This window comes from Centrocercus urophasianus, unplaced genomic scaffold, assembly GCF_019232065.1.
Source record: "Centrocercus urophasianus isolate 14NV4802_14NV808 unplaced genomic scaffold, USGS_Curo_1.0 seq_11, whole genome shotgun sequence".
Lineage (NCBI taxonomy): Eukaryota > Metazoa > Chordata > Aves > Galliformes > Phasianidae > Centrocercus > Centrocercus urophasianus.
The window spans coordinates 23,281,001-23,308,180 of record NW_024884253.1 but is presented as its reverse complement, the minus strand read 5'-3'; the positions used below and the strand labels follow the sequence as shown (position 1 = coordinate 23,308,180).

Here is a 27,180-nt window from a genome sequence, read left to right as displayed (position 1 = left end):
GGAAGGACAGCGAGAAAGGGGTGTATTAGAGTTTAGGTACCTGCTGATGTGAAACCACCAGACTTGCATACAGTATACGAATAGAATATACTTGCAAGCTAATTTTAACTGACCAACCACTGCTAAAAATAAAAAAAATAAAAAGGAATTAAAATAATATGTTTATTAGCACAATTGCAAGAAAAAAAACAATATCTGTGAAAGTAAACTTGACATTTTTCTGCACTAATTAATATTCAACATAATCTGATTTAGCTCCTGCTACCTTTTGCCACTGAAAGGCTGAAAACTTGCCTTCACCACCCACAGCATGTTATTTGAGGTCTGAACTCAGGTTTTGAAGATGATTACATTCGTACAGAATAACTATTACTAATCCTTGTCAACTGAAAGTTGTTGTAGATGAATACTCACTTATGCTTTCTCTTCTAAATACTGTTCTAGCTGAACCAAAATAAATTACAGCATCCACTATGTACTGGCATACACTTTACCAGGTAAGACAAGTAGTGAAAAGCTGTATTGTTTCTTAATGTTGCCCACTGTTTCCAGTTAGAAAAGTGAGTAAATAACTGGACAAAAGTGAAGAAATAACTGGACAGTTATTTACAAACAGCTTTGGGAAATGCAATGATTCACATTTTGTGAACAGGAAGATTGCAAGAGAAGAGAGGAAAAAAACAAACCTTTAGGAGCACATATCCTGACACATTTGAGATTTGATGGTGTTTGTTATTCTTTTATTACTGGTAAGAAAGGAGCAAACGAGGCCTCAGTCAAGTACTGCTTTAAAGTTTATAGTCAAACAGTAATGCTATGTAATGCAGCCTATTCAAAGAAAACAACAACAACAACAAGTCACACCAAACTGTAAAATGATTTATTTTCACTGCAACTGTACTACCATCTCAGGTGCTACGAAGTATTTTGCCTTCTGAAGCATTCCAGAAATTACAGATAGAAATAGGTATTTGTACAGACTTTGTAAGCTCCTGTGTTCACGTGTAGGCACCCAAGTACCTTTAAAAATCTTGAAGGTCTACATTACATGTAGCTCCTTCACTGATGGATTTCTCATCTTCCAAGCTACCTGTCACTTCTTGTATATGTCAACAAAAGGGTTGCTGTTTTCCTGCAAGACAAACCCTCAAGTTACTTCAGTGACAAGAAAACTAAGTTTCCGTAGGTCTGCTTATAAACCTTTTCTACCAACAGAGAACAAAGCTTTTGAAAGCAGACACTATCAACAGTAACATAATCTTATGTCTAAAACAATCTAACAATGCACTTATGCCACCTTCCTGCACATACACTCACCCACCCCAAAACAACCTTATGCACCCCACCCTGGCTTACACCAGCTTCTACTGTATTTTCTCCCTCAGCTGATTCCTTGCAATCTAGCTATGCCATAAGCAATTTTCTCGCTCAGTCTTCCCCTCCAATTTCTGCACGGGTCCTCCTTTATCCATGAACATAACTATGTAAGAGCATGCATTATCAAAATTGATATTGTATGTTTTCAAGCGAGAGATTTTTTGGCATTTAAGTATCTTTAATAGCCAAATTTCCATTGCCCTTAATACGAATAAGGTAGTTTGTGAATTTTATGCCTCAACACACCACAATAAAACTTACAGAAGAACTAGGACAAAAACCTTTTTCGGTACTTTATTCTTTAGTTTGCCTTCTAAAGATCTCTGAGTTTTCTACTTAAGTATTCATGCAAACATATAAAAGCTCTTTCCTTGTCACCCCCTAATAACTTGCCCCAGAAACAAGATGCTGTCCAGGACTGCTATTTAAAAGAAAGCAACTGTCATACTAAAAATTGATTTCTCAAGATCAAAAATTCACAAGGGACTATTGAAAGGATATAGATAAATTTATCTTAATCCAGCTATGACAGTGCAGAAAAAGGCTATTTTTCCAGTTGCATTTTTAACTTTTTTTTTTTTAAACCAGGCATTAACACTTAAAAAAAAATTTTTTTTTTGCACTTTGGCTTTAGAGCTGTAACACTCTTTTCTTACTGGGAAAAATAAGAATAATTTAACTAAGATGCAATTCCCACCTCCCCCCAGACTACCAAACTAAAATATACAACTTCACTTAGAAACTCAAAGGACTGAAAGAGAAGGGGAAAAAAAAAATCTTGAAATTCAAGAGCTGAAACTTTTAATCTGAAAGCCAGCTTTCAAACAACTAAAACCTCAAAACCTTACTTTAAACTTGAAGACAAACATCACAGGAAGATGTAAAATATCAAAACAAGAAGACGGGATGCTGTCTACATAACTTTGTTTTTCCAAAGAATAGAGCTTTAAAAAGTTTAGAACAGTCTTGAGATGTGCCCAGATGAACATTATCTCAGCCACACTTCTGGTAAGAACTCTGAAGAACTGCACCCCAATGACACCAATAGTGGTAAGATGCAGGCTGGTTTCATAACATGAATGTTTCCCCATACATGGGCAGAATGCAAACCATTCTTGGTGTACCAGGTATTTGAGGATTATTTCTTCTCCAAGGTTACAGTGGCTCCATTGGATATCTTTCATATTCATCATATATTTTTATCAAAAAGTACAGAATATGCATTCTGCAGATGCATGGATGAGAAATAATAACACAAACTACAGTAAGTTCATTAATACAATTTTTATAGTGGACGCCGATGCACAAACTCTGAAATCAGAACTTGTCCAAACCTTCAAGACTATTCTCTTTGATTTTGAAAAGGCAAAGCAGGAATTAAGATAAAAATCCAAAATTACACTGCACTGTGATTTCATGTAGAATCTACATATGGAAAGCTTTCATTGACATAGCAGGCTAATCTGAAGAAAAATGTTTCTTACCAAATGGCTATTATAAACCTCTATGCTTGTTTCTTTAAAGCTTCCCTTGAAATAAAGAATACACTTACTGGTTTTTCAAGTACAATTGGATGATCAGGCAGAAACTCTGGCTTCTTTTGAGAGAGCGAAACGCTTGAAAGCTCCAAGAGGAAATCTCTGCTGTATTTGATCCTTTCTGTAAATACACATAATTAAGCTCAATATTGATGTTTAATGCTCACAAGTTGAGAATGCAGAGAACTGATGTGTCTTCTTGTTAAATAGGGACATAAATGTAGTAAGGGACATGGGGAAATACTGGTGGCAGGTAGATGGCTGGACTAGATGATTTTGGAAGTCTTTTCCCCCATCTTGGTAATTCAATGATTTTAGACAAAAAAATCTGCTTTTATATAAAAAGCAGTATTAAAAGCAATACTAACTTAAGCCTGATCTTGTATGTTGGTAGTAAATTACATAGCACCCCATTTTATTTCTGTCACACTGACTAAGTAAATACAGTAGACTGTTCCAGGCTATTAAGGGTTTGGGTTTTGTTTGTTTTTTTTTTCAATACAAAAGAATGCAAAAAGTGAGCCCAATTTTATGCTACAGACTCCCTGCAATTTGTTCAACAAGGAAATACCAGTAGTTGGTCTCGGAACCCTGGAAGACAGCCTCTTTGTAACTCACACAGAAGTAGCATGTTTCTACAAGGCAAATCAAACTTAAGTCTCATTACTCTACTGGAGGTTTCCCAGCTCACTTGTGGCAAACATTTACACTTACATGGAATGTTATGGGAAAACAATAATGTTTCACATTGCTCTTAAACTGTGCTATAGAAAGGAAACAAAACTCTCAACTAATCATAAAAGAAAAACAACCAATATGTAGCCCACATCCCTTCAAAATTCATTTGCCTTCTACCCAGAAAACACAAATCTGACAAACATCTGCTTACAATGCGTTGTTACCTTTTTTTGCATCCAATTCCTGTTTGGGTTGAAGAGGCACTGTGTTTTGAGTTAAGATCTTCATTTCGGTCACTTCAGATAACTAAAATAGGGAGCAAAACTGTTAACAGGAATAGGGGTCAAGTAAAAAGTCCGAGAGATTTCACTTGAATGTGTAAAACATTTCTTATTACTGATTATATATAATAAGGGAACAGTTCAACTACTTACAGAGCAGTGCAGGTATTACTTATTACCTATATTAAAAAGAATACGCACATTTGAAACAGCAATCATTCAGATAGGATTTTACAATGCTATTGCTGTTTTTTAATAACAACACAAATATCTCCTCATTTATCTAACCTAAACACTGCCAGAATCCAGAGAATAATAAGAGGAGGACAAAAGACTTTCCTTAACACAGAATGAGAGATTTGGATTCCCCCACAATGATTTAGTGGAGAGTTGTTAGGGTAGTATACTTTGGTTGCAGTTAGACTTGATGATCTTTAAGGTCTTTCCCAACCTGTGCAATTCTATGATTCTATGAAATGTTTCATAAGCAGCAAGACCCAACATTTACAGTACAACACTGAGTTCCATCTGGCTAAAAACAAAAACAACAACAACAAAACAAAACAAAACAAAAACCCACACCATCTTGAAATCAGTATTTGGGAAAGTATGGAAACAGTTTCCCCTCCAAAATTTGTTTTGGTTCCTGAAAAGTTCCACAGGGGTTTGGCCAAGGAACTGAGGAACTAGGAAGGACTGGAAGTTTTGCAAAGCACTTCTTTTTAAAACCCAAGATAAAAGAAATCACAAAAAACCATCACGTACACCACTACGTCTTAAACTTCTCTGCACTGATTGTTCATCTTAAAACAGATCTCCCAACCCCCTCCAAAAAAAAAAAAAAAGAAAAAGAAAAAAAAATTCTCAAATACCTACATTTGTAAAAAGCAGGAGCTATTTATTTTTTTAAAAAAGATAGCAGCCAACACTCAGTATTTTAACTGCACTACTAGTTTTCAGGGGGTGCTAAGCACATTGCAGTCACAGATAAGAATTATGAAATGGTAAAATATTTTAGCATTACCCTGCTCACACTTCCACTTTCTGTGGTTGACCAGTTACCTTTTCCACAGGGAATAAAATCTGAAAGATCTAGGGATTTAGAAGGATTAAGTTACCAGCGAATCATGCTGCTAATTCTAACTGCCACTTTCTGATTTCTGAGCAGTCGTGGCAAATCTGAGCTATTAAGAAGCGCCTTCAAAGTACAGCAAAGAAGGTGCATTAAAACACTCTCAAGGCCACAGCAATTTATAGTAATGTGCGAGACTGTCATCACAGTACTGGCCAAGGAATTTTAATCTCATTTTGAGGCAGATGGGGAAGGCAGGCGAGAACTGAGGAAACAAGAAGGACTGGAAGTTTTGGAATGCACTTCTTTTTAAAACCCAAGATAAAAGAAACCCCCAAAAGCCACAGCAATTTATAGTGATGTGTGAGACTTTGTCACCACAACATTTCTTCCTGTACCACTGGCATCACTGCACTCTGCCAACCGCTTTCTAATATCACAATTTATGGTATGTGCGGTTTTCAATTCAAGACCTAAACAGTGGAAAATCACCACATGCAAAAACAGTCTTTTACATGCTCGCATGTGAAATGCATCTAAGAGAATGGAATTAATCTATAAAGAACAGGCCTACATCACTGCATGTATTTTCAAAACTCTAAAGTTCATTTTCACATTACACTTAAGTTGCAAGTTAAAACTGTCAGAGCCTTGTCAAGCCTTTCCTTCCATATTAGGTGATGCAGTGAACTCAGCACTCTCCGTATCTTTTCTTTCAAAACTGCTTTGTATATCATGAAGGAATAAAAAGAATACTTGGCTTTAAATGATTCACAGTGCAAAATCCAGGAGAAGCTCTATCTGGATTCTCAGGCACTTATACTCCCTGAACATCATTTTGCTTGTAACAAAGGAAAACGTAATTTCACAGCTAGGATTTTTTGCCAGTAGCAGCTGTAGAGAAAGCTCAAGCTTCAGTACTACCTCATGAAAACCTGAACATTTTCCACAGGCTACACATCTCAACTAATTTTTTTAATTAGTTAATTTTTAATTCTTTAAAACAGTTAATTAATCATTTAAATCAGGTTGTTCACTGCTACCTAGCTGCTTGAAAATTGACTTGAGAACAGTGCGGAACCTATCATAGTTTGATTTTCTTCCTCTCTGCAAGTGGAAGCACTGCTAACAAAATGCCTCCATTACTGTACATCTGGTTGGAATCTCACACTTCTTTTTGACACTTCTAGTGTCAAACACCCAGATTTAAGGACAGCATTTGCTAGAAATACCACTTTTCACTGAGAAACACAAAGGTTCCACTCAACTTTATTTCATGGCATGCTGTAACATGCACCTTCATCAGCTTTGTCATTCAGTATTTACTCAGTACTCACCCAGTCAACCTTACTCTGCAAACATACTTGAGCATTGCTAGGTAATTCAGTCTGAAAGTTGAAAGCAACTTCTGATGCTGGCAAAGATAAGAGAAAACACTACAATAAAAGTACTGTAAATGTAACCTGCAATTTTATTTTGTGATACTTGCCTTCAGGGCATTACTGAAATTCAACTACAAAGAGATTATATAGGAATTCATTTATTCACACATTAAAAGCTCTAACTCACCACAGGACCAATTTTCCACTTCTACCATGAATTTTAACACAATATGAAAAATTACTCAGTTTCTTTCTGCATTGGTGATGCTGGCATTGTTTCTCCAGCCACTACAGATTTCCAACTTATTAATAGCTTCAGTAATGTAATACTCAGAATGCATAAACAGGTTTAAAAAGCAAACCAACAAACAAATAATACATACACCTGATATAAATATTGCATTTGGTGAATTTTTAATTTGTTTTTTCCACTAACTTGTATGAAGGCTTGATAACAATACAGTAAAATTGAACAATAATCTGTTTGTTAAATTACATGCTTTTAATGTTTTCAACAGAAATAGTCAACTAACCCAAGAGTCCAAATTTAAGGCCTGATCTGGTTTCCTACAGTTTGCCAAATTTACAAATACAAAATCAGAAAACCTGATGTACTTTAAATTAAGATCTCACCACAGAGATGATATAGAAAGACCAATGCACAGCTATACATCTCTGTAGTTTGAATAAATCAACTTTGAAACTCTAATAAACCTTACATACCCTTCCTATCTCCTTAAAAGAAACTGACGTTTTGGCTTAGCAAGCTACTCACCTTGTTTAGAAGGCAAATGGGACGCAGGTAGTGCTGGCTGGAGGGATTTGCCAACGAACTGCTGAGCTCCCTTCAGCATTTTGAAGTGCAACGCTTTAAAAAAAAAAAAAGCAGCAGGATAAATAAGCAAATAAATTCACAGGAAACTATCAAGTCCATTGAAACTACAGATATTAACGAAACTAAGAATTCCCCTGTGTTACAAACTTCTCAACTCAAGAAAAGATAAGGCTGAGAAGTTGTAGACAAAAACAGCAAAGAAAACTCCTGCAGAACGAACTGAGACTGCTGACTTGGAAGATTAAATTTCATTCTATCCAAATTAAGAATGCTTACTTAAGGCTATATTCTAGATACTAAATACGCACACAAAGCAATGCATGACTGATATCAGAGATATCACTGATATCAGAGTGGTCAGGGTTTGAAGGGACTGCAAGGATCACGAATCTCCAACCCCCTGCCACAGGCAGGGCCACCAACTTCCACATTTAATACCAGCCCCAGCTGCCCAGGGCCCCATGCAATCTGGCCTTGAACACCTCCAGGGACGGGGCATCCACAAGCTCACTGGGCAGCCTGTTCCAGCACCTCACCACTCTCACTGTAAAGAACTTCCCCGACATCCAACCTAAATCTCCCCTCCCTCAACTTAAAACCATTTCCCCTTTTCTTTGATATCTGCTGCATCAGAAGGTGGAAAAAGAAAACCCCAGTTTCCCCCTGTATCCTGATGATAAATGGCATGCGTGCTGGTAGATTCTAGAATGAAGCAACCATTTTTAGAAAGCATTCTCCTGTAGAGCAAGACAAGATCACGTAGCAATGACAAACATCCCATTCTCCCCTTGCCCCCAAATTTCCAAGGGTGCCCACAGAACCACACAGTCACAAATAAGGAAGCTAAGAGAGGGCAATCTGGAAAGGGGCAAGATCAGTGCTGGTGCTAAGACAGCTCAACTTCGTCCTTTTTAAGTCCAGCAGGCACAACGATGAAACTACACAAGATCTCCACAAGTCACCCAGCCTAACCTTTTGCATTCTCACACTATTCTATCCTTGCAATACCAAGAAAAGCAGAGCAAGGCTGGCCTTGGCAGCACCGCCTCCATGAGGGAACGTTACTCCAGGGCACCTGCCGCAGCCCAGGCTTTCTCCTCGCACAGCCCACAACCCGGCTCCCCGGCTCCCACCCATCCCCGCCGCTCACCACCTCCCCCCGGCCCACTGTGGGTCATCAGGATCCCGCTGCCCACCACCTTCAACCGCCTCCCCGGTCGGCCGCCCGAGCCCCGCCCGCCCCCAGCCGGGCCCTCGCCGCAGCCGTTGAACGGTCACTGAGCGCCCGCCTGCCCGCGCCGCTCCCGGCGGGATTGCGCCCCGAGATACCCGTCCTCTACAGCGCAGCCATGTTGCCTTGGGGCCTTACCGCAGAAATAAGGAGAAAGGGAGTGACTTTGGTACACAGCCCTAAGGCCTCCCCAGGTGCAGCCACCTCAATGAAGAAGAAAACCCGCAGGCCCGAGAGAACACACACTGGAAACTGAAAAGCAGCCCAACCGCACCGTGTGTCACACCAGGGAACGGGCGCCAGCTGCTCACACGTGGCCGCGTCCTGCTTTGGAGTTCAAACGTGTTGTCCTTACACCATGGCATCAGCATAGCATAGGCTCTGCTAACTCCCGAGGAGGCAGATCAGAATTTGATGATGTTAGTTTCTTAGATTCCAGGTTGTCACCTCAGTTATTTAAATTCACAACATTAATGAAAAATCCTTAACTTCTTAAATCTTTTAATTATTTTAGTACATAAATTTCCCAACACTTCCTCTGACTCCAGAAGTTCAAAACAGGTATGCAAAATCATACAGCTTGATTACATAAACAGCAAATACCTCGATAAGGAATTTTATTACTAACGTTAAGATTTGCGATACTAATTTTCACCTATAAAGACTTCTTTTTTTTTTTTTTTGCTCCACCAACCATACTTTTGGCTACTACTACTTTTTTCTTCACTGCCACCTCTGAATTGTTTGCCTCAAGTCAGATGAGCAAAGTACGATACTGTCCCTGAAATGGAGGCTAATAGATACAGGTCTCATGTTCCCATAGCATTTTTTTCCCTAACACAACACTTTCCAGTTAGATTCCTGCTATGCAGTGCACCATCACGTTCTTGAATGGGTGTAGTACCTCTTCAAACCTGCTAACCTGCTTCCTGCCATTTGAAGTATGGTTTGGAGTCATCTCTCCCAAGTGTATCATTACTTTATATTGTATCATGTTTCTTCTGGCCCGTGTCATCTGTTCTCTGAGGATTATAATGTAAAACAGTTACTTCCCTATCCAGATCAACCTTATCCTTTAGCTAAACCAGTGCTATTTATTAATTATTAATATGTAAGTGCGCATAAATGTTACATGTCTGCTGCTACTGCAGAACAGTTCCTAACAGAAAAGTCAGTGGGGCAGCCAAGACAAAGCTGCTTTTTTTATTTTTTATTTTTTTTTCCCCACAGGACTTTTGCAGTTCTGAAAGAACTGTGTCACAGAATCACAGAATGGTCAGGGTTGGAAGGGACCTCAAGGATCATGAATCTCCAACCCCCTGCCACAGGCAGGGCCACCAACCTCCTCATTTAATACTAGACCAGGCTGCTCGGGACCTCATCCAACCTGACCTTGAACACCTCCAGAGATGGGGTCAGGTGCTGCAGAATGCTTCCATATGATCAACACAGCTTTTCTTGTGGTTTACATATCAAAATGACATTATGTACAGTGATGTAGTTTCGCATGTTATTCTAGTATTTTTGTAGGTTTAGATACGCTGAGGATGGATTAAACAGTAGAAGCCATACTGGTGTATTTCACAAAGGCTGTGGGCTGGGCTGCTGCTGTTAATACACAAAGGAAGGATAAAAGGACAGGGGCAGAAATGGGGTCCGAAGAGGAGAGAAATTGAGTGTGCCAGATAATTTGCCAGCTTGTTGCGTCTGGTACTGCTGGGAAGATGGAAATATTAGTGCTGGTAATGGCTGTTTTTTTGAGGCACTGATCATCCCAGCAGGAATAGTTATCACCTTGCACGCTGCCACCCTGACTTGGCAGTGCCAGCAGTAGCAGTGAGGCCAGCTTTTCAGCATTCTGGCGCAGGCAGAGGGAGCACTGGACCACAGCCATTTCACAGAGCCCAGCAACCTGCTGGCTTAAGCCACCACGTACTTCGCTTAGAGAGAATCCTGCTTCTGACTGTGGTAAGTGGAAACATAAGTTGCTTCGTCCACTTTATCAGCTGCCTACCAGTTTCTCTGGTGCTGGTTCCATTCTTGCAGAAATTTCTGCTTCATTTGATGTTACTTATATTCTTGGATTGTGTGTTGATAGGCCAGTGATCTCTCAAATACGTGATACAAATAACTTGAAGAACCAATACATAATCCTTAGTTAAGGATTATATATTTTATCCTTAGTCAAGGATTATATATAGTAAAATAGAAATATCGCAGCTTTTACTCATGTATGAGCAAAAATCTAAATGAAAAACAACAACAAAAATCTCTATTTGGTGAACTAATAGTTTTATTGAATTATTTTTTTTAACGTACTTTTTTGTGCTCCTGAAGTATAAAGATTTGAGAGTCGTACAATCACATTTACTCTTTTCACTAGATACAGTTCAGAAAAGCACAAAGCACTAATGAAAAATGGTTTCCATATTGCATGTGTAAAAATGAGCGACTGCACATCTAAATGAGCATTTAATTGTAATTTTACATTATCTTCCAAACGAATGGCAGTTAGTAGCAGAGTGATGGTGTGCTGAAATGAAAGGACTCTCAGGCTAGCCTGGGGGCAGACTTGTAGTTGCAAGTTTTAAAAGACCTTTTCCGTGTAATTTGTCATTCAATTGTGCCAGGTGTAATCAGTCTACTTGCATGTGTAATTGTGATTTATGCATCAGTCGTTGTTGAGATTTTTTTTTTCCTAAGGCCACTTTCAAAGTAACTTCATCACACATCAAAAAATTTCCAATGCCATTTGTCTTCATTAGTCAGTCACTAGAAAAACACTGCAAGAAAAATGTGTGTGTGTGTATACATATAAATGTGCTTACTGAATATTTTGGTTGTATCTTGGTGAAGTGGTTACTTCAGCTGTTCTTGTCATCAGCTTTTTCCTTGTCACTAGCACAAAGAAAGAATGCAAAAGCTTTCTTTTATTCCTGTCTGTTCCTAAAGTTGACCTCCTAACTATAAAGATTTTTCTTGATTTTCACAGATTTGAGAATTTAGAATATCGATAATGATGATTAATTGTATTCTTATAGATTAGAGAAACTGTTAAATTAAAAGCAGGAATTTATTGGTGCACTTAGTGCCTACAAAACATGTAACCAAAAGAGGTTTGAATGCTGATGATAAGTATACAATACTGCACTGAGTATGTTAATAAATGAAAATGTATTTTCTTCACATACAAAACTTTCACTTCTGTCAACTCTCATGCTTCTCTTGGATTAAGATTTTAAGCTTTTCTTTAAAGTTAATTTTCTAAAATTAATTTTAACAGAATCTCAACATTTAGCCAGGCTGGATGTGGCTCTGGGCAGCCTGCTCTGGTGGTTGGCGACCCTGCACATAGCAGGGTCATTGAAACTAGATGATCATTGTGGTTCTTCTCAACCCAGGCCATTCTATGATTCTATGATTTGTCTTTCAATTTTCTAATCACTGTAAATGTGGAGAAAAATCTAGAAAACACCAATCGAAGTAACCATAAAAAGATCAATAAATCCCCAAAGGGCACATAAAAATAATTTTACAAATAAGTATACAAAAGATACGTAAACATTAAACAGTCACTATTTTGAGAAAGGACTGCCTTGCTCATCTTTCATCACTGTGAGATGGCAGTACCGAATTATAAAACTTAATTACTGCACCTAAACTGAACATTGCATTCAGGATTGTGTGAACTGAATGCTCTCAGCAACTGCAGACACTGAGCACTGGAATTTCAACTGACCTTATTTAGTAGGCTCTGAGAATCACCTGCTGTTCCTCCTTCAAGAAGAAGATCCCAAAACCTACAGGCAGGAAGATGAAAAGGCAGAAATGTCATAGAAACCACAGAATCCATTATGTTACAAAGGTTTTACATCAGCATCTGTTGTCACTACCAGGACCAGCACTGGTGCTCCACACTTCCCAGAGTTGCCCTTTTGATTTTAGAAAGCTCAACCGTGTATCTGTTGAAGGAACTAGCATGTGGAGGGCACATCTCAGACGCAGAGCTGTACTTTGATAGAATCGCACTGGATAATGTGGAAGAAGATGCCATGGGACAGCTGATCCTAGAAAAGCAAAACTGCTGGATTACAGTGAAAGGCTTAACAACTTTTGTGCATGCGAGAAGATCTTGATATTTTCTTCTAGTCTGTGGTTATATCCCTTGTTGGCTTATCTTGTACTAACAAAAACATGAAAATTTCAATCTGTGGTCCTACAAATCTTCAACTAAGAATCAACAAATGGATTAAAATTCATCCACATCTGTTGTTTCCAGAACAAAGTTCTGTAGTCTGTGCACAGACACCTAGTAGTAGAGAGATTAATAGAATATATTTAGATATAAGTAGATAATGTGTATTTTCATATATGCACAGCAAAAGAGACTTAAGCATTTCATAGTTCATAATATCCTGGAAGAGTTCCATTTGCTTTGGGAGAATGGAATTTTGAAATTGTGGCTTAATTTAGTGAAAATTTTGAACTTTTTATTTCCCCCATAGGTTTGGGCCAGAATTTCATCTGTTATTTGTATAGATTCCCCGTGAGCTTTTTCTATCTGATATATCTGTCATAGCTTAATTACAAGACCTTTCTACTTGTACTGGAGTTAGTCTCTGAATTTTAAAACAAACTTCAAGAGAAATCTGCTTATGTTCCAATAGTATGTAAAATTTTGCTTTCCAGTATTTCATTGATGGGAATTACTTCTAGTTCTTACACTGACTGAGATTACAGTCATAGCTTTTAATACCAGGAATTCAAATAACATAACTAAGAGTCACTTTAGATTGAGACCATACAATATGATTCAACAACTGCCACCCAACCCTGCACTGATAAGTCAGCATACAGTAAAATGGAGACAAGAGTCAAGACCAAGAGAATTATTAATATATACATATATATGTATCAACATTTGGATGTGATACAAGGAATCCCTTTTTCAGCAGTTGTGCAAAAGCATAGTTAATGTACAAATTACAGCCATCAGAACAGTGCATTCATATTTCTCAGATCTGAGATAATCTATTTATGTTACAGCTGTGGGGAAAAATAGTTGTTAAAATTGTTGACAGTTTTATTTACAGACCAAATAGGAAATACAATTCCAACACAATAAACCAGTTACGTGTTCAGATGTGTGTGTATACATAAGAGGGTAAGAATGACATCAATGATTCTTCCACTATCACACACCTTGGTTTGTCATCCTAAAATATATTTTTGTAAAATGGCTAAGTAGAAGTTACCAAGTACTGAAAGTAAAGAATCCTGACCTCATTTATCTTTTCTTGATTGTAAGGTAGGGCTGTCTTATAAGGAATCAGAATGAAGTTTCTGACTTATTCAAATTTTAATTTACTTACAAGATTAATATTTCTATAGCTTTTAAGTGAATATCTGTCTTAAATCAGTTCACTCCATTTTTCTAGTTGGTGGTGTACATCTAATATGCTGACAAACTCTCAGTCAATGTAAGTTCAGCACATGCTGAAGTTTCATGTGAGATGTCGTCTGTGTTCTATGTGCATGTGTCTTAGGTTTTTAAAAGCACAGTACGGCAGAAGTGCTTTCCAGTCCGTTCTGTCTGCACCTGTATTTACTTATATTCTAAGACAGGTAATGCATCATGTCATACCCAGCAGATATGTTCTAATCTTGGAAAAGGACAGTGAGAACTACTGCAGCACCCTGCAGCTTCTTTCTGATTCGCACTTCCAATTCCCTCTGGAAGCAGGGCAAGAAAGAGGTGGGGGATGAGCCTCAGCCTTGTCCTAAAGTGGATTCTGGAGCACGTACCTACCAGTAACACAGATATAACCTGGCTGTCCTGTGTGCTGTCCAAGACAGCAAATGTAAAAGCATAATTCTGTGCTTCACTGCCTGGAACTAAAAGCCCTTGCCAGGCAAACTATCCTGAGAGAACCAAGTTAGTACACTGGAGAGATGTGAGAAATAACAGATAAGAGGCATAAAGTCTAGCATTTAGCAGCCTTCTTTTCTCTAGCAGAAACAGCAATTTGATAGTCAGTGAAACAACTCCCTGCCTGGCCTGGAATTCCTTGCAGCAGGAGCTAATTACCAGAAGTGGGAAAGCTCAGCAAATGTAGGATACTTTGTAGTACTGGAGTGCAGTAAGGGAAAACTAATGCCCTATGAGGCTTGGCATTCCCTGCTGGAGATTACCCAGCTAACTGAAGACAGAAACTGTACAGTTTATGCTCCAATACCCTCAGCATTTACTTACTGCCTGTCACCTAATCTTGCCACTTCATTGTAGCAATGGACCCATCAATTTAGGACAGAAGGGTCTGTTGGCTGAGATTTTCTCATCCATATACTCTGAGCCTTATCCTGTTACTCTGCTCTTCTTAAACACTCACAAAGGCAGAGGAAAAGCAGAGTCACCGAACAGCAAATACAGGAGGATGTCAGAAGCAAAATCATTGCCAATCTCATCAACCAAACATAGGTTTAATTGAAGACACAGAAAGCAAAAGCAGTGCCTGGTAAACATATTCTGTAAATGAAGCCCTACACCCATCACAGGAATCAAAAATAATCTGATATTTTGAATATAGCAGTCCTGAGTGTGTGCACTGGAAAAAGTTCACTGCCTGCAAAACAATAACCTAAAGTCTTTGACATTATTGAGAATGAATAGAATAGAGTATTTTTATGGCCCCCTAATGGCACAATTGAGAGTTTTAGATTCATCTTACAAAAAAGAAGAAGAAAACAGATCAAAAAAATCAGATCAGTTTCTCATTTTCATGTAGGAAATACTGTTTGATTAAGAAACAGTCCCTTCCCTGAGCATATACTATTTAAATCTCTATGAGGATATTTTGTCACTTTCTTCTTCCTTTGCCTGCTCTCAATAACCAACATTAGCAATGGTCCAGTACACTTACTGCAGTGTTAAATGTATGTACATGTATCTATCTATGAGCTATTCTGGGCATAACAAGAATAAGAATTGTTCTGTGGTAATATCTTTTGTTTCAGAGCTGCAAACTCTTCCTCATATCAGTGCACTGTAACTACTGTGGCTTCTAGCCTGGCTCTTTCTCTGGCTCAGCAATGGGCAGTGTCATACAACACAGGGCTGTGCTGTCTGTGCGTGACAGCAGCATTGATTTTTCTGCACTCAGCGAAGCATAAGATAAGAGTTCTCCGCACTTAACCTGCCCTGTCTTCTTAATGCTAAAAGCATAGGAAAATCCAGCAGTTCACATGACAGAGTCTGAATTAGGTGAGGTTACAGTATTCCTTCTCGAACTCATGATGGAGGACTATGAATTGGAAAGCTTTCACTTCCTCCCAAAATGAGATATATGCCAACCTTTCAATTTGGAGTTTCAATTACACTGAATTGTGGGAACTTTTGCTTTACTTCCAGACCATTTCTAATCTTATTTGAAATGGAAAGGCTGCATAGTGTTTTTGAGTGGTTTAATATGTTAAAATCACAATATACTTAATGGTTACTTTTTCTGCATTTTACTCTAAAAACAAAGGCAAGTAAACGGTTTATTCTCATTATCACCAGAACTACATAGTGTGATAACTAGGCCATTTCTGCCTTTGCAAAATAAATTCTTGTTTGCACATCTGAGGTTTTACTATAAATAATAGCTGTGATATTATATATTTTTAAGTTTGGGGAAAAAAAAAAAGAAACCTCATTTGTAAGGTTTGTGTCTTCTTCAGTATCAGCCTTGTGACGTGTTGACTTGCTGCAAGGACCAGGCAATGGGCCCTATTTTGTACCAGTTCTTTTACTGGTGACAGGACGTTTTGAACAAAACTGGAACTATTCTGAATGGAAATGTAGATTCCAGTGATTTTTTCAGGACACCTCCAGTATCTTGTCTGTTTAGCAATATGTAAATGAGACCACTTCAGCGTTTTTCTAATCAGAATAGAATTAATGAATCTGGGGACAGTTCTCACGCTATCCCTGTATAAGATAGTATGTACAAAGTGGTGCTTACAGTGATGAATGTTTTATTAACCTTATCAGGGCTGGAAAAGAATCATAGAATGGTTTGGATTGGAAGGGACCTTTAAGATCACCTAGTTCCAACCTCCTGCTATAGGAAGGGACACCTCCCTGTAGACCAAGTTGCTCACAGCTCCATCCAGCCTGGCTTTGAATGGTTCCAGGGAGGGGGCATCCACAGCCTCACTGGGCAACCTGTTCCAGTGTCTCACCACCCTCACACTAAAGACTTTCTAATACCTAGTCTAAATCTACCCTCTTCCATCTTAAAGCCATTTCTCTTCGTACTGTTGCTACCTGCCCTTATAAAAGGTCCCTCCCTAGCTTTCCTGTAGGCCCCCTCAGGTACCGGAAGGCTGCTGTAACCTAACTCAGAGCCTACAGAAGGCTGACTGCACACAAACGTAGGAAGAGATTAAAGCCTAACAATGATGAGAACTCTTTTTTTTTTTTCTTTTTTTTTTTTTTTTTCCTGTGTGTGTGTGTATGTGAGAGATCTCTGGCCAAAATCTAAGCCATTTCACAGCATACGATGATATGTAATTCATTCTGTACCATGCATGTATTTTTAATAGTTTTGCTTAACTCCATTATCATCCAAATGTCCAGTTTAGAGGATCTAAATACAACATTACATAGATTTGTAAACATTACATAGCTTTGTAAAGGGGGACATGCAGGGGACATACACAAGCATGATCAAATCTCAGAGCGGGCTCTCGCTTCCACAGGTGTTGCAGCTCCTTAATGTTTGACATAATACGCACCAAAACAAAAATAAAAGACAGTTAAATCTTAGAGAATGAAAAATGTAAGTTAAATATCAATGCATAAAGCACAATTGACCGTCCCAGCAAAGTAACAGTAGTGCACATTTATGTTAAAGGGCACAGTACTGTTTTCTGCTTCCTTAATAACAAAGGTGCATAAGCAGCACTGCGGGCTCTCATAGCCCTCTTCAGCAATGATGAGGGGTAGCCAAGTAATTTTTTAATGGGAAAAAATCTGAGAATGCCAGTTTAGCAAACTCAGTTTTCAATAGTGAAGACTCCTAAGGTGATTGCATGTTCAAAGCAATACAGACACAGATCTCTTGAAAACCTACATACGCTCTGTTGGCTTACCTGGGGAATACTTGGGGTGCTGTGCCATGCAGCCTGCTCAGGGTAAGAGGCTCCAAGCTAGCAGAGCCTTTCAGGAAGTGCACAGTCCCTTTCAAGTTGATATGCAATAGAAGTTTTAGTAAAGATTCATTTCTTTAAGGTGCTTTATGCTTTATCTCTCTGAAATGGTCAGAAGTTATGATGGGCATGTTATAAAGACACCTCTTAAATGGGCAAAAATTTCCAGTACTTAATGAGTTTGAGACTGGAATAAATTACATGCAGTAATATCAGTCAGAGATTAAAAAATGAAAACGTCAAGAAGAAGCACAACAATCTTGTCACAAAAATAAAATTAACTGAGTATTACATAAGTAAAATACTAGGGGTAAATACTGTAAAAACAATTTTTTAATTTTCTATTTAGGTTATTGCATTTTTTTATTTTTTTTTTAAGACAGAAATGGACATATGGCTGGAGAGACACGTGTGTGTGTAAGAGGCTTCATCAAATACCAGAGAAAGTTTAAAAATGCTGCTTGAGGAATACTAGAAGTTCATCCTGGTCTTTCTGTGAAGGCGGCACGCTGTGCCTTTGGGCCTGGACCTCTAAGCCTGATAGCATCTTCTTTCTCACAGAGTTTCTACTCAAAACAGTCTTGAAATTTCTTCGCACATCTCTGTCCCTAGCAGATATCCCAAGGGAAATAAGCAACATGCCCTCTGAGGTGTTTTTCTAACCTCAGTGCTCTGTCTTCCCCTCAGCTTTTTAGACAGTGAGAAACGCACTCAACTTTAAGCTGGAACTGCAGCTGTGTCATTACAAATTGATACAAAGCTATGAAAAAGAGCCAGCATTATTTTTACTTAGAAATAAATTATTTTTTTCACATCCGGCACACTTCTGTTGTATAAAACTTTAATACACAATTGACCTTAGGAGCCCACCGTGTTTCTCATCCAGTACTGTCTTTTAGCCATTGTTTATAGTGTTCTTAATAAGACCATTTGACAGTCATTTTACTAACCCCACCAGATCAGCAATCTCCAACCCATTACGCTGTCACAGCTGTTATGCTTGCTCAAAAGATTTAGGTGAACGCATTTCTTCCTAATAACCTGTTAAAAAGGAACCATAAAAGTGGCTATATAGGACCAGATCAAAGATTAGTCTCCCACAGCATTTTCCTGGAGAAGCTGGCAGCCCGTGGCTTGGACAGGTACAGTGTGCTAGGTAAAGAATTGGCTGGAGGGCCGGGCACAGAGAGTGGTAGCGAATGGAGCTAAATCCAGCTGGCAACCGGTCACAAGTGGTGTTCCCCAGGGGTCGGTGCTGGGGCCTGTCCTCTTCAATATCTCTATGGGTGACCTGGATGAGGGCATTGAGTGCACCCTCAGTAAGTTCACAGATGACACCAAGCTGACAGGAAATGTCGATCTGCCTGAGGGTAGGTAGGTACTGGTCAGACTGGATAGCTGGGCTGAGACCAGTGGGATGAAGTTCAACAAGACTGAGTGCCAGCTCCTGCACTTTAGCCACAACAGCTCCAGGCAACACTACAGGCTTAGGGCAAAATGGCTGGAAGATTTTGTAGAAGAAACAGACCTAGGGCAGGCCCATCTGAACGTGAGCTATCAGTGTGCCCAAGTGGGCAGAAGAAGGCAGCCAATGGTATCCTGTCTTTCACCAGAAATAGCATTGCCAGCAGGAGCAAGGAAACTCAGTACAGGGGATAGATAGTCCTGCTGTACTCAGCACTGCTGAGGCCACACCTTGAGTCCTGTGTTCAGTTTTGGGCCCCTCAGTACAACAAAGAGCTCAGGGCCCTGGAGTGTGTCTGGAGCAGTTTTATGGGGAGCAGCTGAGGGAGCTGGGATTGTTCAGCTTGGAGGAGACTCAGGGCAAACCTTATCATTCTCTACAACTGTCTGAAAGGAAGTTGTGGTGGGGCGTCACCCCTTCTCCCATGTAATCAGCAACAGGACTAGAGGGAACAGCCTCAAGTTGCACCAGGGGAGATTCAGGGTGGATGTCAGGAAAAATTTCTTCTTTGAAAGAATGGTCAGACACTGGAACAGGCTGCCCACAGAGGCAGTGGAGTCACCATCCCTGCATGTGTGCAATAAACATTTAGATGTTGTACTAAGGGACATGGTTTAGTCGGGAAATTCTAGTGGTAGGTGGACAGTTGAATCATGTGATCTTGGAAGTCTTTTTCAACCTTGGTGATTCTGCGATTCTGTCTGTTTAGCTCAAAGTCCTTTTTCCAAAAGCAGCCAACACTAAATGCCTACAACTGAATGTAAAAGCAGAGAAAGTGATACAGGGATCCCTCCTCTCAGAACTTTCCACTCAGCTTCCAGGGGAGCCTAGAAGATGAGCTGCTAGCTCCTCAGGCTAACGAGTAGCTGCACTGTTCTAAAAGAAAAGCTTCTTTGTGATTAAAGCTTTAAGAAAGTGAATTTAGGTATCTTTCTCCTTGGCTCAGATAACTGTAACCAAGTCCTGCAAATGACTCCAACTGGATTAAATTCCTCTTCTTCTTGACCTTCAGCCTTTTGTTCCTCCATCTCCACGCAATCTGACAAACATCAACTGTACAGGCAAAAATCACAGAAGGAAATCTGAACCAATGAGGCAGCTCTGAAGTTACTTTCTACCAGGCTTTCTCCCTGATATCTTTGCAGCACAGCACTGCTGCTGGAGCATGGTAGGGTGACAGAAGCTAGTGGGAAGCTGAACAAGTGGAATACTTGAAGCTGACATGGCTACTACAACAAATGTATTCTTAACTTCACCATAAAGAAAAGAAACCTTGCTAATAAGAGAAACATGCATGCTGTGAGCATCCAGCTTGCAAAAGCGTTAGGATTGCAATTTTCTACTGCTAAGAGCTAAGCAATTTGAGCTAAGAGCTAAGCAATTCTGCATCTTCATGTTTTCATTTTTGAAATAGGAACATCAATCCTTGCAATTGTGAACCAAAATCACAGAGGGAAAGTAAGCAGAAAGAGATACATGATGTGCTTGAAACTTGACTTGAAAAAAAAGTAAACTCATGCCAGGAATGAGAACTGATAGAGCTTGTTTCCATACAGATATTTTTTTTCCTAGTGTTACCTTGCATAGACTGAAGTCGCACCCCGACCGCTTCCCCTGAGCGTTGCCTTCTGATGCCTGTCTATGACCTGGTCCAGAAGGCAAACTGCTTCACCAGCCTAGCCCTCAGCAGCACTCTTTCATGTGCTCTGCTTCTTCTCTGCTTGAAATAATCAAAAGGTTTTAGATATTATGACAGTGCTGCTGAGCTGTTAAGACCAACCTTAACTTTTTTTTCTGGTCTCAAAATACAAAAACAGCAAAACAAGCTTGAAGTTTTGCAACTCTACCTCAGATTTCTTTTCTTTTTTTTTTGGGAGGGGGAAGGCATGAAGAGTGAGAAAGAGGCAAAAAGAATAATAAAACCACTTATCCCCCCAAAACAGAAAAACAGGTTAATGGAAACCAAGCAAAATCATAACTCATCATCCTCTGATCTGCACATTTTTTCTTGCAGAAATCACACCATGAATTCCTTGGTGACCTTCAATACCTCTGGAAAAGATGGTTTATGAACATTAGAGTTCAGGCTTTATTGCTTTTTATTTATCTCCTGACATTATTTAAGGGGAAAATACTGTTTCAGTGTTAGAGAAATAATACAGCAAAGACCTCCACAGAGGAAAATACTATACACAGCAAGGAAGGCACCACATCAGTCCTACCTTTTGGAATACAATTCCAGATCTCAGTGTCTTGTTCAAATGTGTTTTGTTTTCATGATGGTCTAATGGAAAAAAAAATCTCCACTAATAATTACATCAAAACTTACAGGCAGAGAAGTACCTTAGAATCAGTATTATAGGGAACGAGGCTATGTTTTTTTTTCTCTCTCCTGGTACATCTAAGTACATCTGTCCTATTCCTGAGAGACGTTCTAACTTTATGACTACAACAATACAGCATTTTTATTTTTCCTTTCTCTAACAAAGTTTTGCCTGAAGTTCCCACCTAACCTAAATCTCTGCAATCTATGTCATGTTTTTTTGATATCTACTTCTTATTCTCTGGTTATTTTTTGCAGCCTTTTCTTTATTCAAATATGTCCTTGTTAGTTCTTTCAGCCTGTTCTGCACGTCAAGCTTTGGACATCTCAAGTTACTCATTTCAGTTTTCATGTGGAAGTAATCAGTCAATACCTTACCTGAAATGCATCAACCAAAGCTGGACACAGAAGTTCAGTGAGGACTCTCCCCATAGAGCAGAAAAGCAAAGACTGTTTCATCTTCTAGCCACCATCCCCATCCTACTGACATATTATCTAGTGGATATGTTTTGGGATATATTAGCATTTCTTCCTAGCTACAAGCTATGGAAGATAGCAATTGATTTTATTTCATTGCATATTGCCCTCAATTTAAGAATTTGACTTCAAATCCAGCCGTTCAGCTTGCTCTGAGTTTTTATCAGCTTTTTTTTTTTTTTTACCACTTAGGCATGAAATGCATACTTTAGAAACACAAGTGGCAAACACACCCCCCCTGTTTAACAATCTTTGAATAATTTTACTGCTGTGTTTCACAAGCTTGCTTAGGAAAACACTTAAAAAGTGTTTTCAGATGGTTTTGCTAACCATTAGAGGGCATGTTGCATTCTGTGCTTCATTTGCACCATAACTTAAAAGACATTTAGATTGATCTAACATGACAAGTCATTTTTGCTGCTGCTCACCTAATTATTATTCAAGTCCACGCTTTGAGTTACAGGGATTTTCTAACATTTGATATTAAGCTGCTGCCTTGTGAAAACATATACTACCTGAAAGAGCGGAAAAAAAACAAATATTGCTCATATTCTATTTTTCAACATTTCAACAAATGGCTCCGAGGATATTTCAACACCTTCTTTATGTACTTCATGATGAATTTCTGGCTGAATTGAAACCTCTGTCTCCTTTCAACATGCTGCTCATTGCAATGATCTTCTGAAAACCAAGCGTAACTTCAGAAAAAGCAAGACCAGAGGACAGCACTTATAATGAAACATACTGCAATCTATAAGGGATACAAGAAAAAAAAGACATTCACCAGTAGGTTCACGATTAAAAAATAAAGAGTTAAGGTCTGAACAGTTTTTAGTCAGCAACACTCCATCTCTCTCACTTAAATCTCTTCAGTGAGGAGGGGAAGAGATTTAGAAAGGGGAAAGATAAGGCCTGAAAGCACAGGAGTCCTTAATCCTGAGTTCAGACAGTTCCTTCCCCCACCCAATGCAGTACAGTGATCAAGGAAAAGATCATTAAAAGCCAACAAAAGAAACTAGTGATCTAAAAAGACTAATAATAAATCTCAAAATTCTTCTAGTAGTCAGTATGCACAGGACAGGTCTGCTTGTTTTTTTAATTTAAAGCTTAGTGAAAGCTTAAGGGATTGAAATGTTGCCTGGCACAGAACACAAGGACTTTCTGCAAATGAACTTGCTTCACAAGTCACCACATCTATTCCAGTTCTTGATAGATTTCCTTCTACGGTTCTGTACAAACTTTCTTGCATGTTTAAAATGCCATAATTTTTCTTAAGTTCTCATCAATTATTTCATTAGTCAGGCTTCCTTTTTTTCCTTCTCTTAGGATACAAAAGCAGTGGATGATTTTCAATGCAGCTTCCACTGACTCTTTTTCAAGATGTTTAGGGCAGACATTATTTTGAAATACAAGACAACTAGAAAAAGTATTTGAAGGTTTAAGACGCAAAGGACTACAATGATCACCTACCATGGAGGGATATTAACAGCATTAAGAAAACAGACTACATTACTGTATTCCTCTCAATCAGTCATTCAGAAGAGAACACAATCCCAGCAGTGGTCCCAGCTGGTATTTATTCTCTCTGCATTCTTCCCAAAATGTCAGGAAAACAGCAATTTGTTCTTGTTCTTTTATGTTCCTGAGGCTTCCGTTCAGCAAAAAAGGCAGAGCTCACCATAAATGCACAGCACCTATCATATTAATGAATTCTTCTTCCACTTCTGTATTCGTACTTATATATAAAAAACAAAATGTATTAAGTTCGAATAATAATCTTTATTTCTTTATTAGTTTATTTGTAAAAGGTACATTGTAATCCTGAGCTACTGCTTTATACATTTAGCATCATACAAAGACAGATCATTTACAGTTTGATCATTTACATTTATTGTGCTCCAAAATCCTTATCTGAATATCATTATGTCCTAGGAGGAACATAGATAATTTAAATTACATGTATCCCTGAAACATCCACATTAATTTACCCATCCAACCCCATTATCTAAATCACTACAGTCTAAATCACTCAGGACATTCCTTCTGAATTTAGCAAAAATTTGTTTAAAACTATAAAGATGGGCAGTGCAAGAACTGGTCCCTCAATCCTTTGTGAATACATCATTAGGAAAAGCGTTCTGTTTCCGTATTCTCTTATTACGAGTGCTCAATTGACTAGATGTACTCTGATGGAATGATCCAAGTTTACCCATTTTCTTACTACAGCAGTTAATATGAATTTACATGTGAATTTACAGTGTCTCCCTTTGCAACGACCAGTGCTCAACTTTCCCAAACAGGAAAAATCTGACATGATCAAAGGAAAATAGGAGGCAACCCATCACCACCTTACAGTCACCTACATGACAGTGAAGTATTTCTAAACAGGTCATATGAAATGCTTCCCTTAGACCCTGTAAAGGAACTTGCACAAATAACCAGAGTTAAGTTCCATAATCCGAGCATGGCTTTTAGAATCTGCCAAGTAAAAGTAAAACAAAAAACACCCAAGTCCCAGGATCCATGAGAAGAAAGCATTTACCCTAACTGAAATCCAATCCTGACTAAGTGGAAATTTATTTAAACTACCAAAATAGCATCTCTTTACCTGAAAATCTCAAAGCATACAGTGTTTACAAATGTCTCTATCAACAGTGTCAGTCTTTTGAAGTACACTTGTAACTTTCATTTCCCCAGTAAGGTCACTATGATCTTAGGCAAAAGATACAGTAAGCAGTTCAAGCAAAATGCTTATTGCTTAGGTTTTAAAGCAAGCCACTTTGAACATAATTGTAGTTAAAATGTTAAGTACAAATGTGAAGCTACTGTAGAAACACTTATAAACACTCTTGCTTTTGAATTCTTACTGATCATCTAGAAAAATGGCAAACGAATTTTAACATAACGAAAGAAATGTAAAACTTAATACTGTCTGTTGAAATCAAATTCAACACCTATAAAGACAAGAGTTATGAACATGTAAACACAGCTTTAGTATTCAGAGCTAGGGAATCTAGCAGCAAAACAAACTATTTGCATATTATGTAGTGCAATGAACATTTGTTCTTAGAGACCTCCAGTCTTAGAACTACTTTGAACAGAATGGAATCCTTACAGGAAAGGTTTTAAAAGTGTCCAAGATGTAATATCCAGAATTAATAGATGAGCATCTGCTATAATCTAACAATTTCTCTATGCAAAACTGTGCTCTGGATAACTGACTTTTATAGCTCCCCAGTAGCAGGCTCGAATGAGGCAGATTAAACCTAAGAGATAAGCAATAGCCCAAGAAACATAGGTGGCATGAAATCGCCTGGCAAAATCTTGTGTACCAACCTGAAAAGAAAAGAAACAACAAGAAGTGTCAAACACAGCAATATCTGTTCTTCAAGGCAGAATAAGAAGGTGTACATTCCTTTATAATTTGTACAAGTACCAACTCTTCTGAATCCTGTTCCCCTCCACTGCAGTGAGGCTTACACTTCTGGCTATGCCACAGTATGTATTTCTAGAAACCTGAAAGTTTTGAGAGCCATAGCAAGAGCAAGATGCCCCAGTATTTCTAAAATGAAGCCTTTTTTTTTCCCCCCCACAGAAAGATAAAAGACATATATAAGATCAGAATCAGAATGGAGAATGGAGAAGAATTCTCAGAATGGAGAATCTCACAGTGCCAGAAGATCTTTTAGGAACATTTTTCTTGCTAACTCAGATAATTATGTCCATAGTTACAATAGAGTTGACAACAATACACAAATTGAAGCAATTTTGTTCAAATGCTGGGAATAAAAGAGCTGGTCAATGAAAGGAGCTCTTTTGTACATGCATAGCCCCAAATGCCATTTTAAGTACAAAAATAGCACATCACTCACAGTTAACCCAACTCCAATGAAGATGCAAATCATTCCAATTGTAATATATGCACAGCAACGTCTCCGAGGCAATGCACTTCCAACAGAAGAACTGTTAGAAAATAAAAGGTGCTTAGAATTCAAAGAAGAGAATCACACAAAAAGCAGCAGGTCTGTCATAATTAGAAAAAAAAATCAGCAATACACATACACCGACCTGAGTTTATGAAATTAAAGGGAAAGCCTACATTAATGCTAAAGAGTGAAAGAGTCTGTTTAAAGGGGCACTATAGGCAGACAAGAACACACACACAAAAAGCAATAACCTTGCATCTCAAAATGCTTCCAACAAAGAGAAGAGTAACACACCTGTGGCTTAGGTGTATCTATCTTATTACCACAGTGGACCCAGATAAATATCTTGAGGAGCCTTTGGATTGCAAAAACAAGTTTGCTTTGAAGCTTCATGTAGGCTGTAAGACACCCTTCAGTCTTTTAATACATCAATACAAGTCTTTAATATACTCACTGCACCTAAGTAAATGAAAATCAGTTCTACTGCCCCTAAGCATCTTAACAGTAAGAACATGCACAATTTACTTAGTGGAACAGACTCAGTATTGTCAGTAGGCTAAGCACTACCCTATTTCTTGAAGTTTAAATGCAAAGCCAAAAACTGAAATTCTTAGACATTTAAGTCAGTTATATTAACTGCAGAAATGTATCAACTTTTTTTGCTTTCCAATTTTCTTTCAGACATCTACTGCAAGCCAAATTAGCTGCACAAATCACTGCTGGCAAGCAAAGCAAGTAAATCCCTTGGAAGTTCTGTCACTCATCATCTAGACTACAAACTCCTAGACAGGCAGCTTTGTCTCTGCCTGCTGCATTATACAAACTATTAAAGTGCTTCAGCAAAAAGGAACATAAAATGCTAATAAAACATTACATTCTTCACTACAGGTTAGAACATTTTGGCTGGAAGCTCAGAATTATATGACAAGTGTATCTCAAGCCAAGAAATTCTAATCACATACAGCTACACCAATGAGGAATATTATTTGATGCTGTTGAACACAGAGAACTAAAAGCTCCAGAGTGGAAGATGTGATTTCATAAATCTATCTTAGAGGTACTTCTGGAGCACCCTGCAGCACAGTATCATCATTAAAGTACTTCCTCCCACACTAGGAGATCAGCATGCCTTTGGAAACTCTTACAGCATGTTCAAAGCTAGAAGAGAAAGTAATTTTCATCTCATGATGGTTCAACATACTTCAGAATACAGTACAACAGAATAAAGCACTCCTGAACTAAAGTTGTGTATCCATCATATGACTGACCAAATTTCTGGCTCCAGTTGCTTAGCCACACAGCAAGGTATCATATGCTTTGCATGTGACTAAAATTCTTTATACATTCATCTTAGGAAGGCTTGAAATAGATTCCCTTAAGCAGCTTTACTCCAGCATTATTTC

At 38.5% G+C, this 27,180-nt stretch overlaps 2 protein-coding genes across 3 annotated transcripts in view; both read right to left on the bottom strand.

Moving 5' to 3' along the window:
• Positions 1–995: 995 nt before the first annotated feature.
• On the bottom strand, positions 996–10,288 carry CUNH8orf88 (chromosome unknown C8orf88 homolog). The gene is made up of 6 exons (XM_042834606.1): positions 10,189–10,288; positions 7,104–7,196; positions 6,284–6,360; positions 3,818–3,899; positions 2,930–3,036; positions 996–1,132 (listed from the first exon to the last, which is right to left on the bottom strand). The coding sequence occupies exons 1-6, from the start codon at positions 10,286–10,288 to the stop codon at positions 1,094–1,096; spliced, it is 498 nt and encodes a 165-aa protein (XP_042690540.1). The 3' UTR covers positions 996–1,093.
• Positions 10,289–23,610: 13,322 nt separating this feature from the next.
• Positions 23,611–27,180, bottom strand: part of PIP4P2 (phosphatidylinositol-4,5-bisphosphate 4-phosphatase 2) — a 22,392-nt gene continuing 18,822 nt past the window's right edge. For both annotated transcript variants that reach the window (XM_042808777.1, XM_042808778.1), the window contains exons 6-7: positions 25,724–25,814; positions 23,611–25,187 (exon numbers count right to left, since the gene is read on the bottom strand). In XM_042808777.1, coding sequence (XP_042664711.1) covers positions 25,044–25,187; positions 25,724–25,814 — 235 coding nt within the window. In that variant the 3' untranslated portion in view covers positions 23,611–25,043. The remainder of the gene's footprint in view (positions 25,188–25,723; positions 25,815–27,180) is intronic.

Excerpts from the sequence above, each read along its gene's own strand:
- CUNH8orf88 (XM_042834606.1), bottom strand. The coding sequence starts at position 10,288 with ATGGCTGTGGTCCAGTGCTCCCTCTGCCTGCGCCAGAATGCTGAAAAG. Across the intron at positions 7,197-10,188 it reads TCAGGGTGGCAGCGTGCAAG|CGTTGCACTTCAAAATGCTG; the intron begins GTGATAACTATT and ends TTTTTTTTAAAG. Across the intron at positions 3,900-6,283 it reads TGCAGAGTAAGGTTGACTGG|TTATCTGAAGTGACCGAAAT; the intron begins GTGAGTACTGAG and ends TCCCTATTTTAG.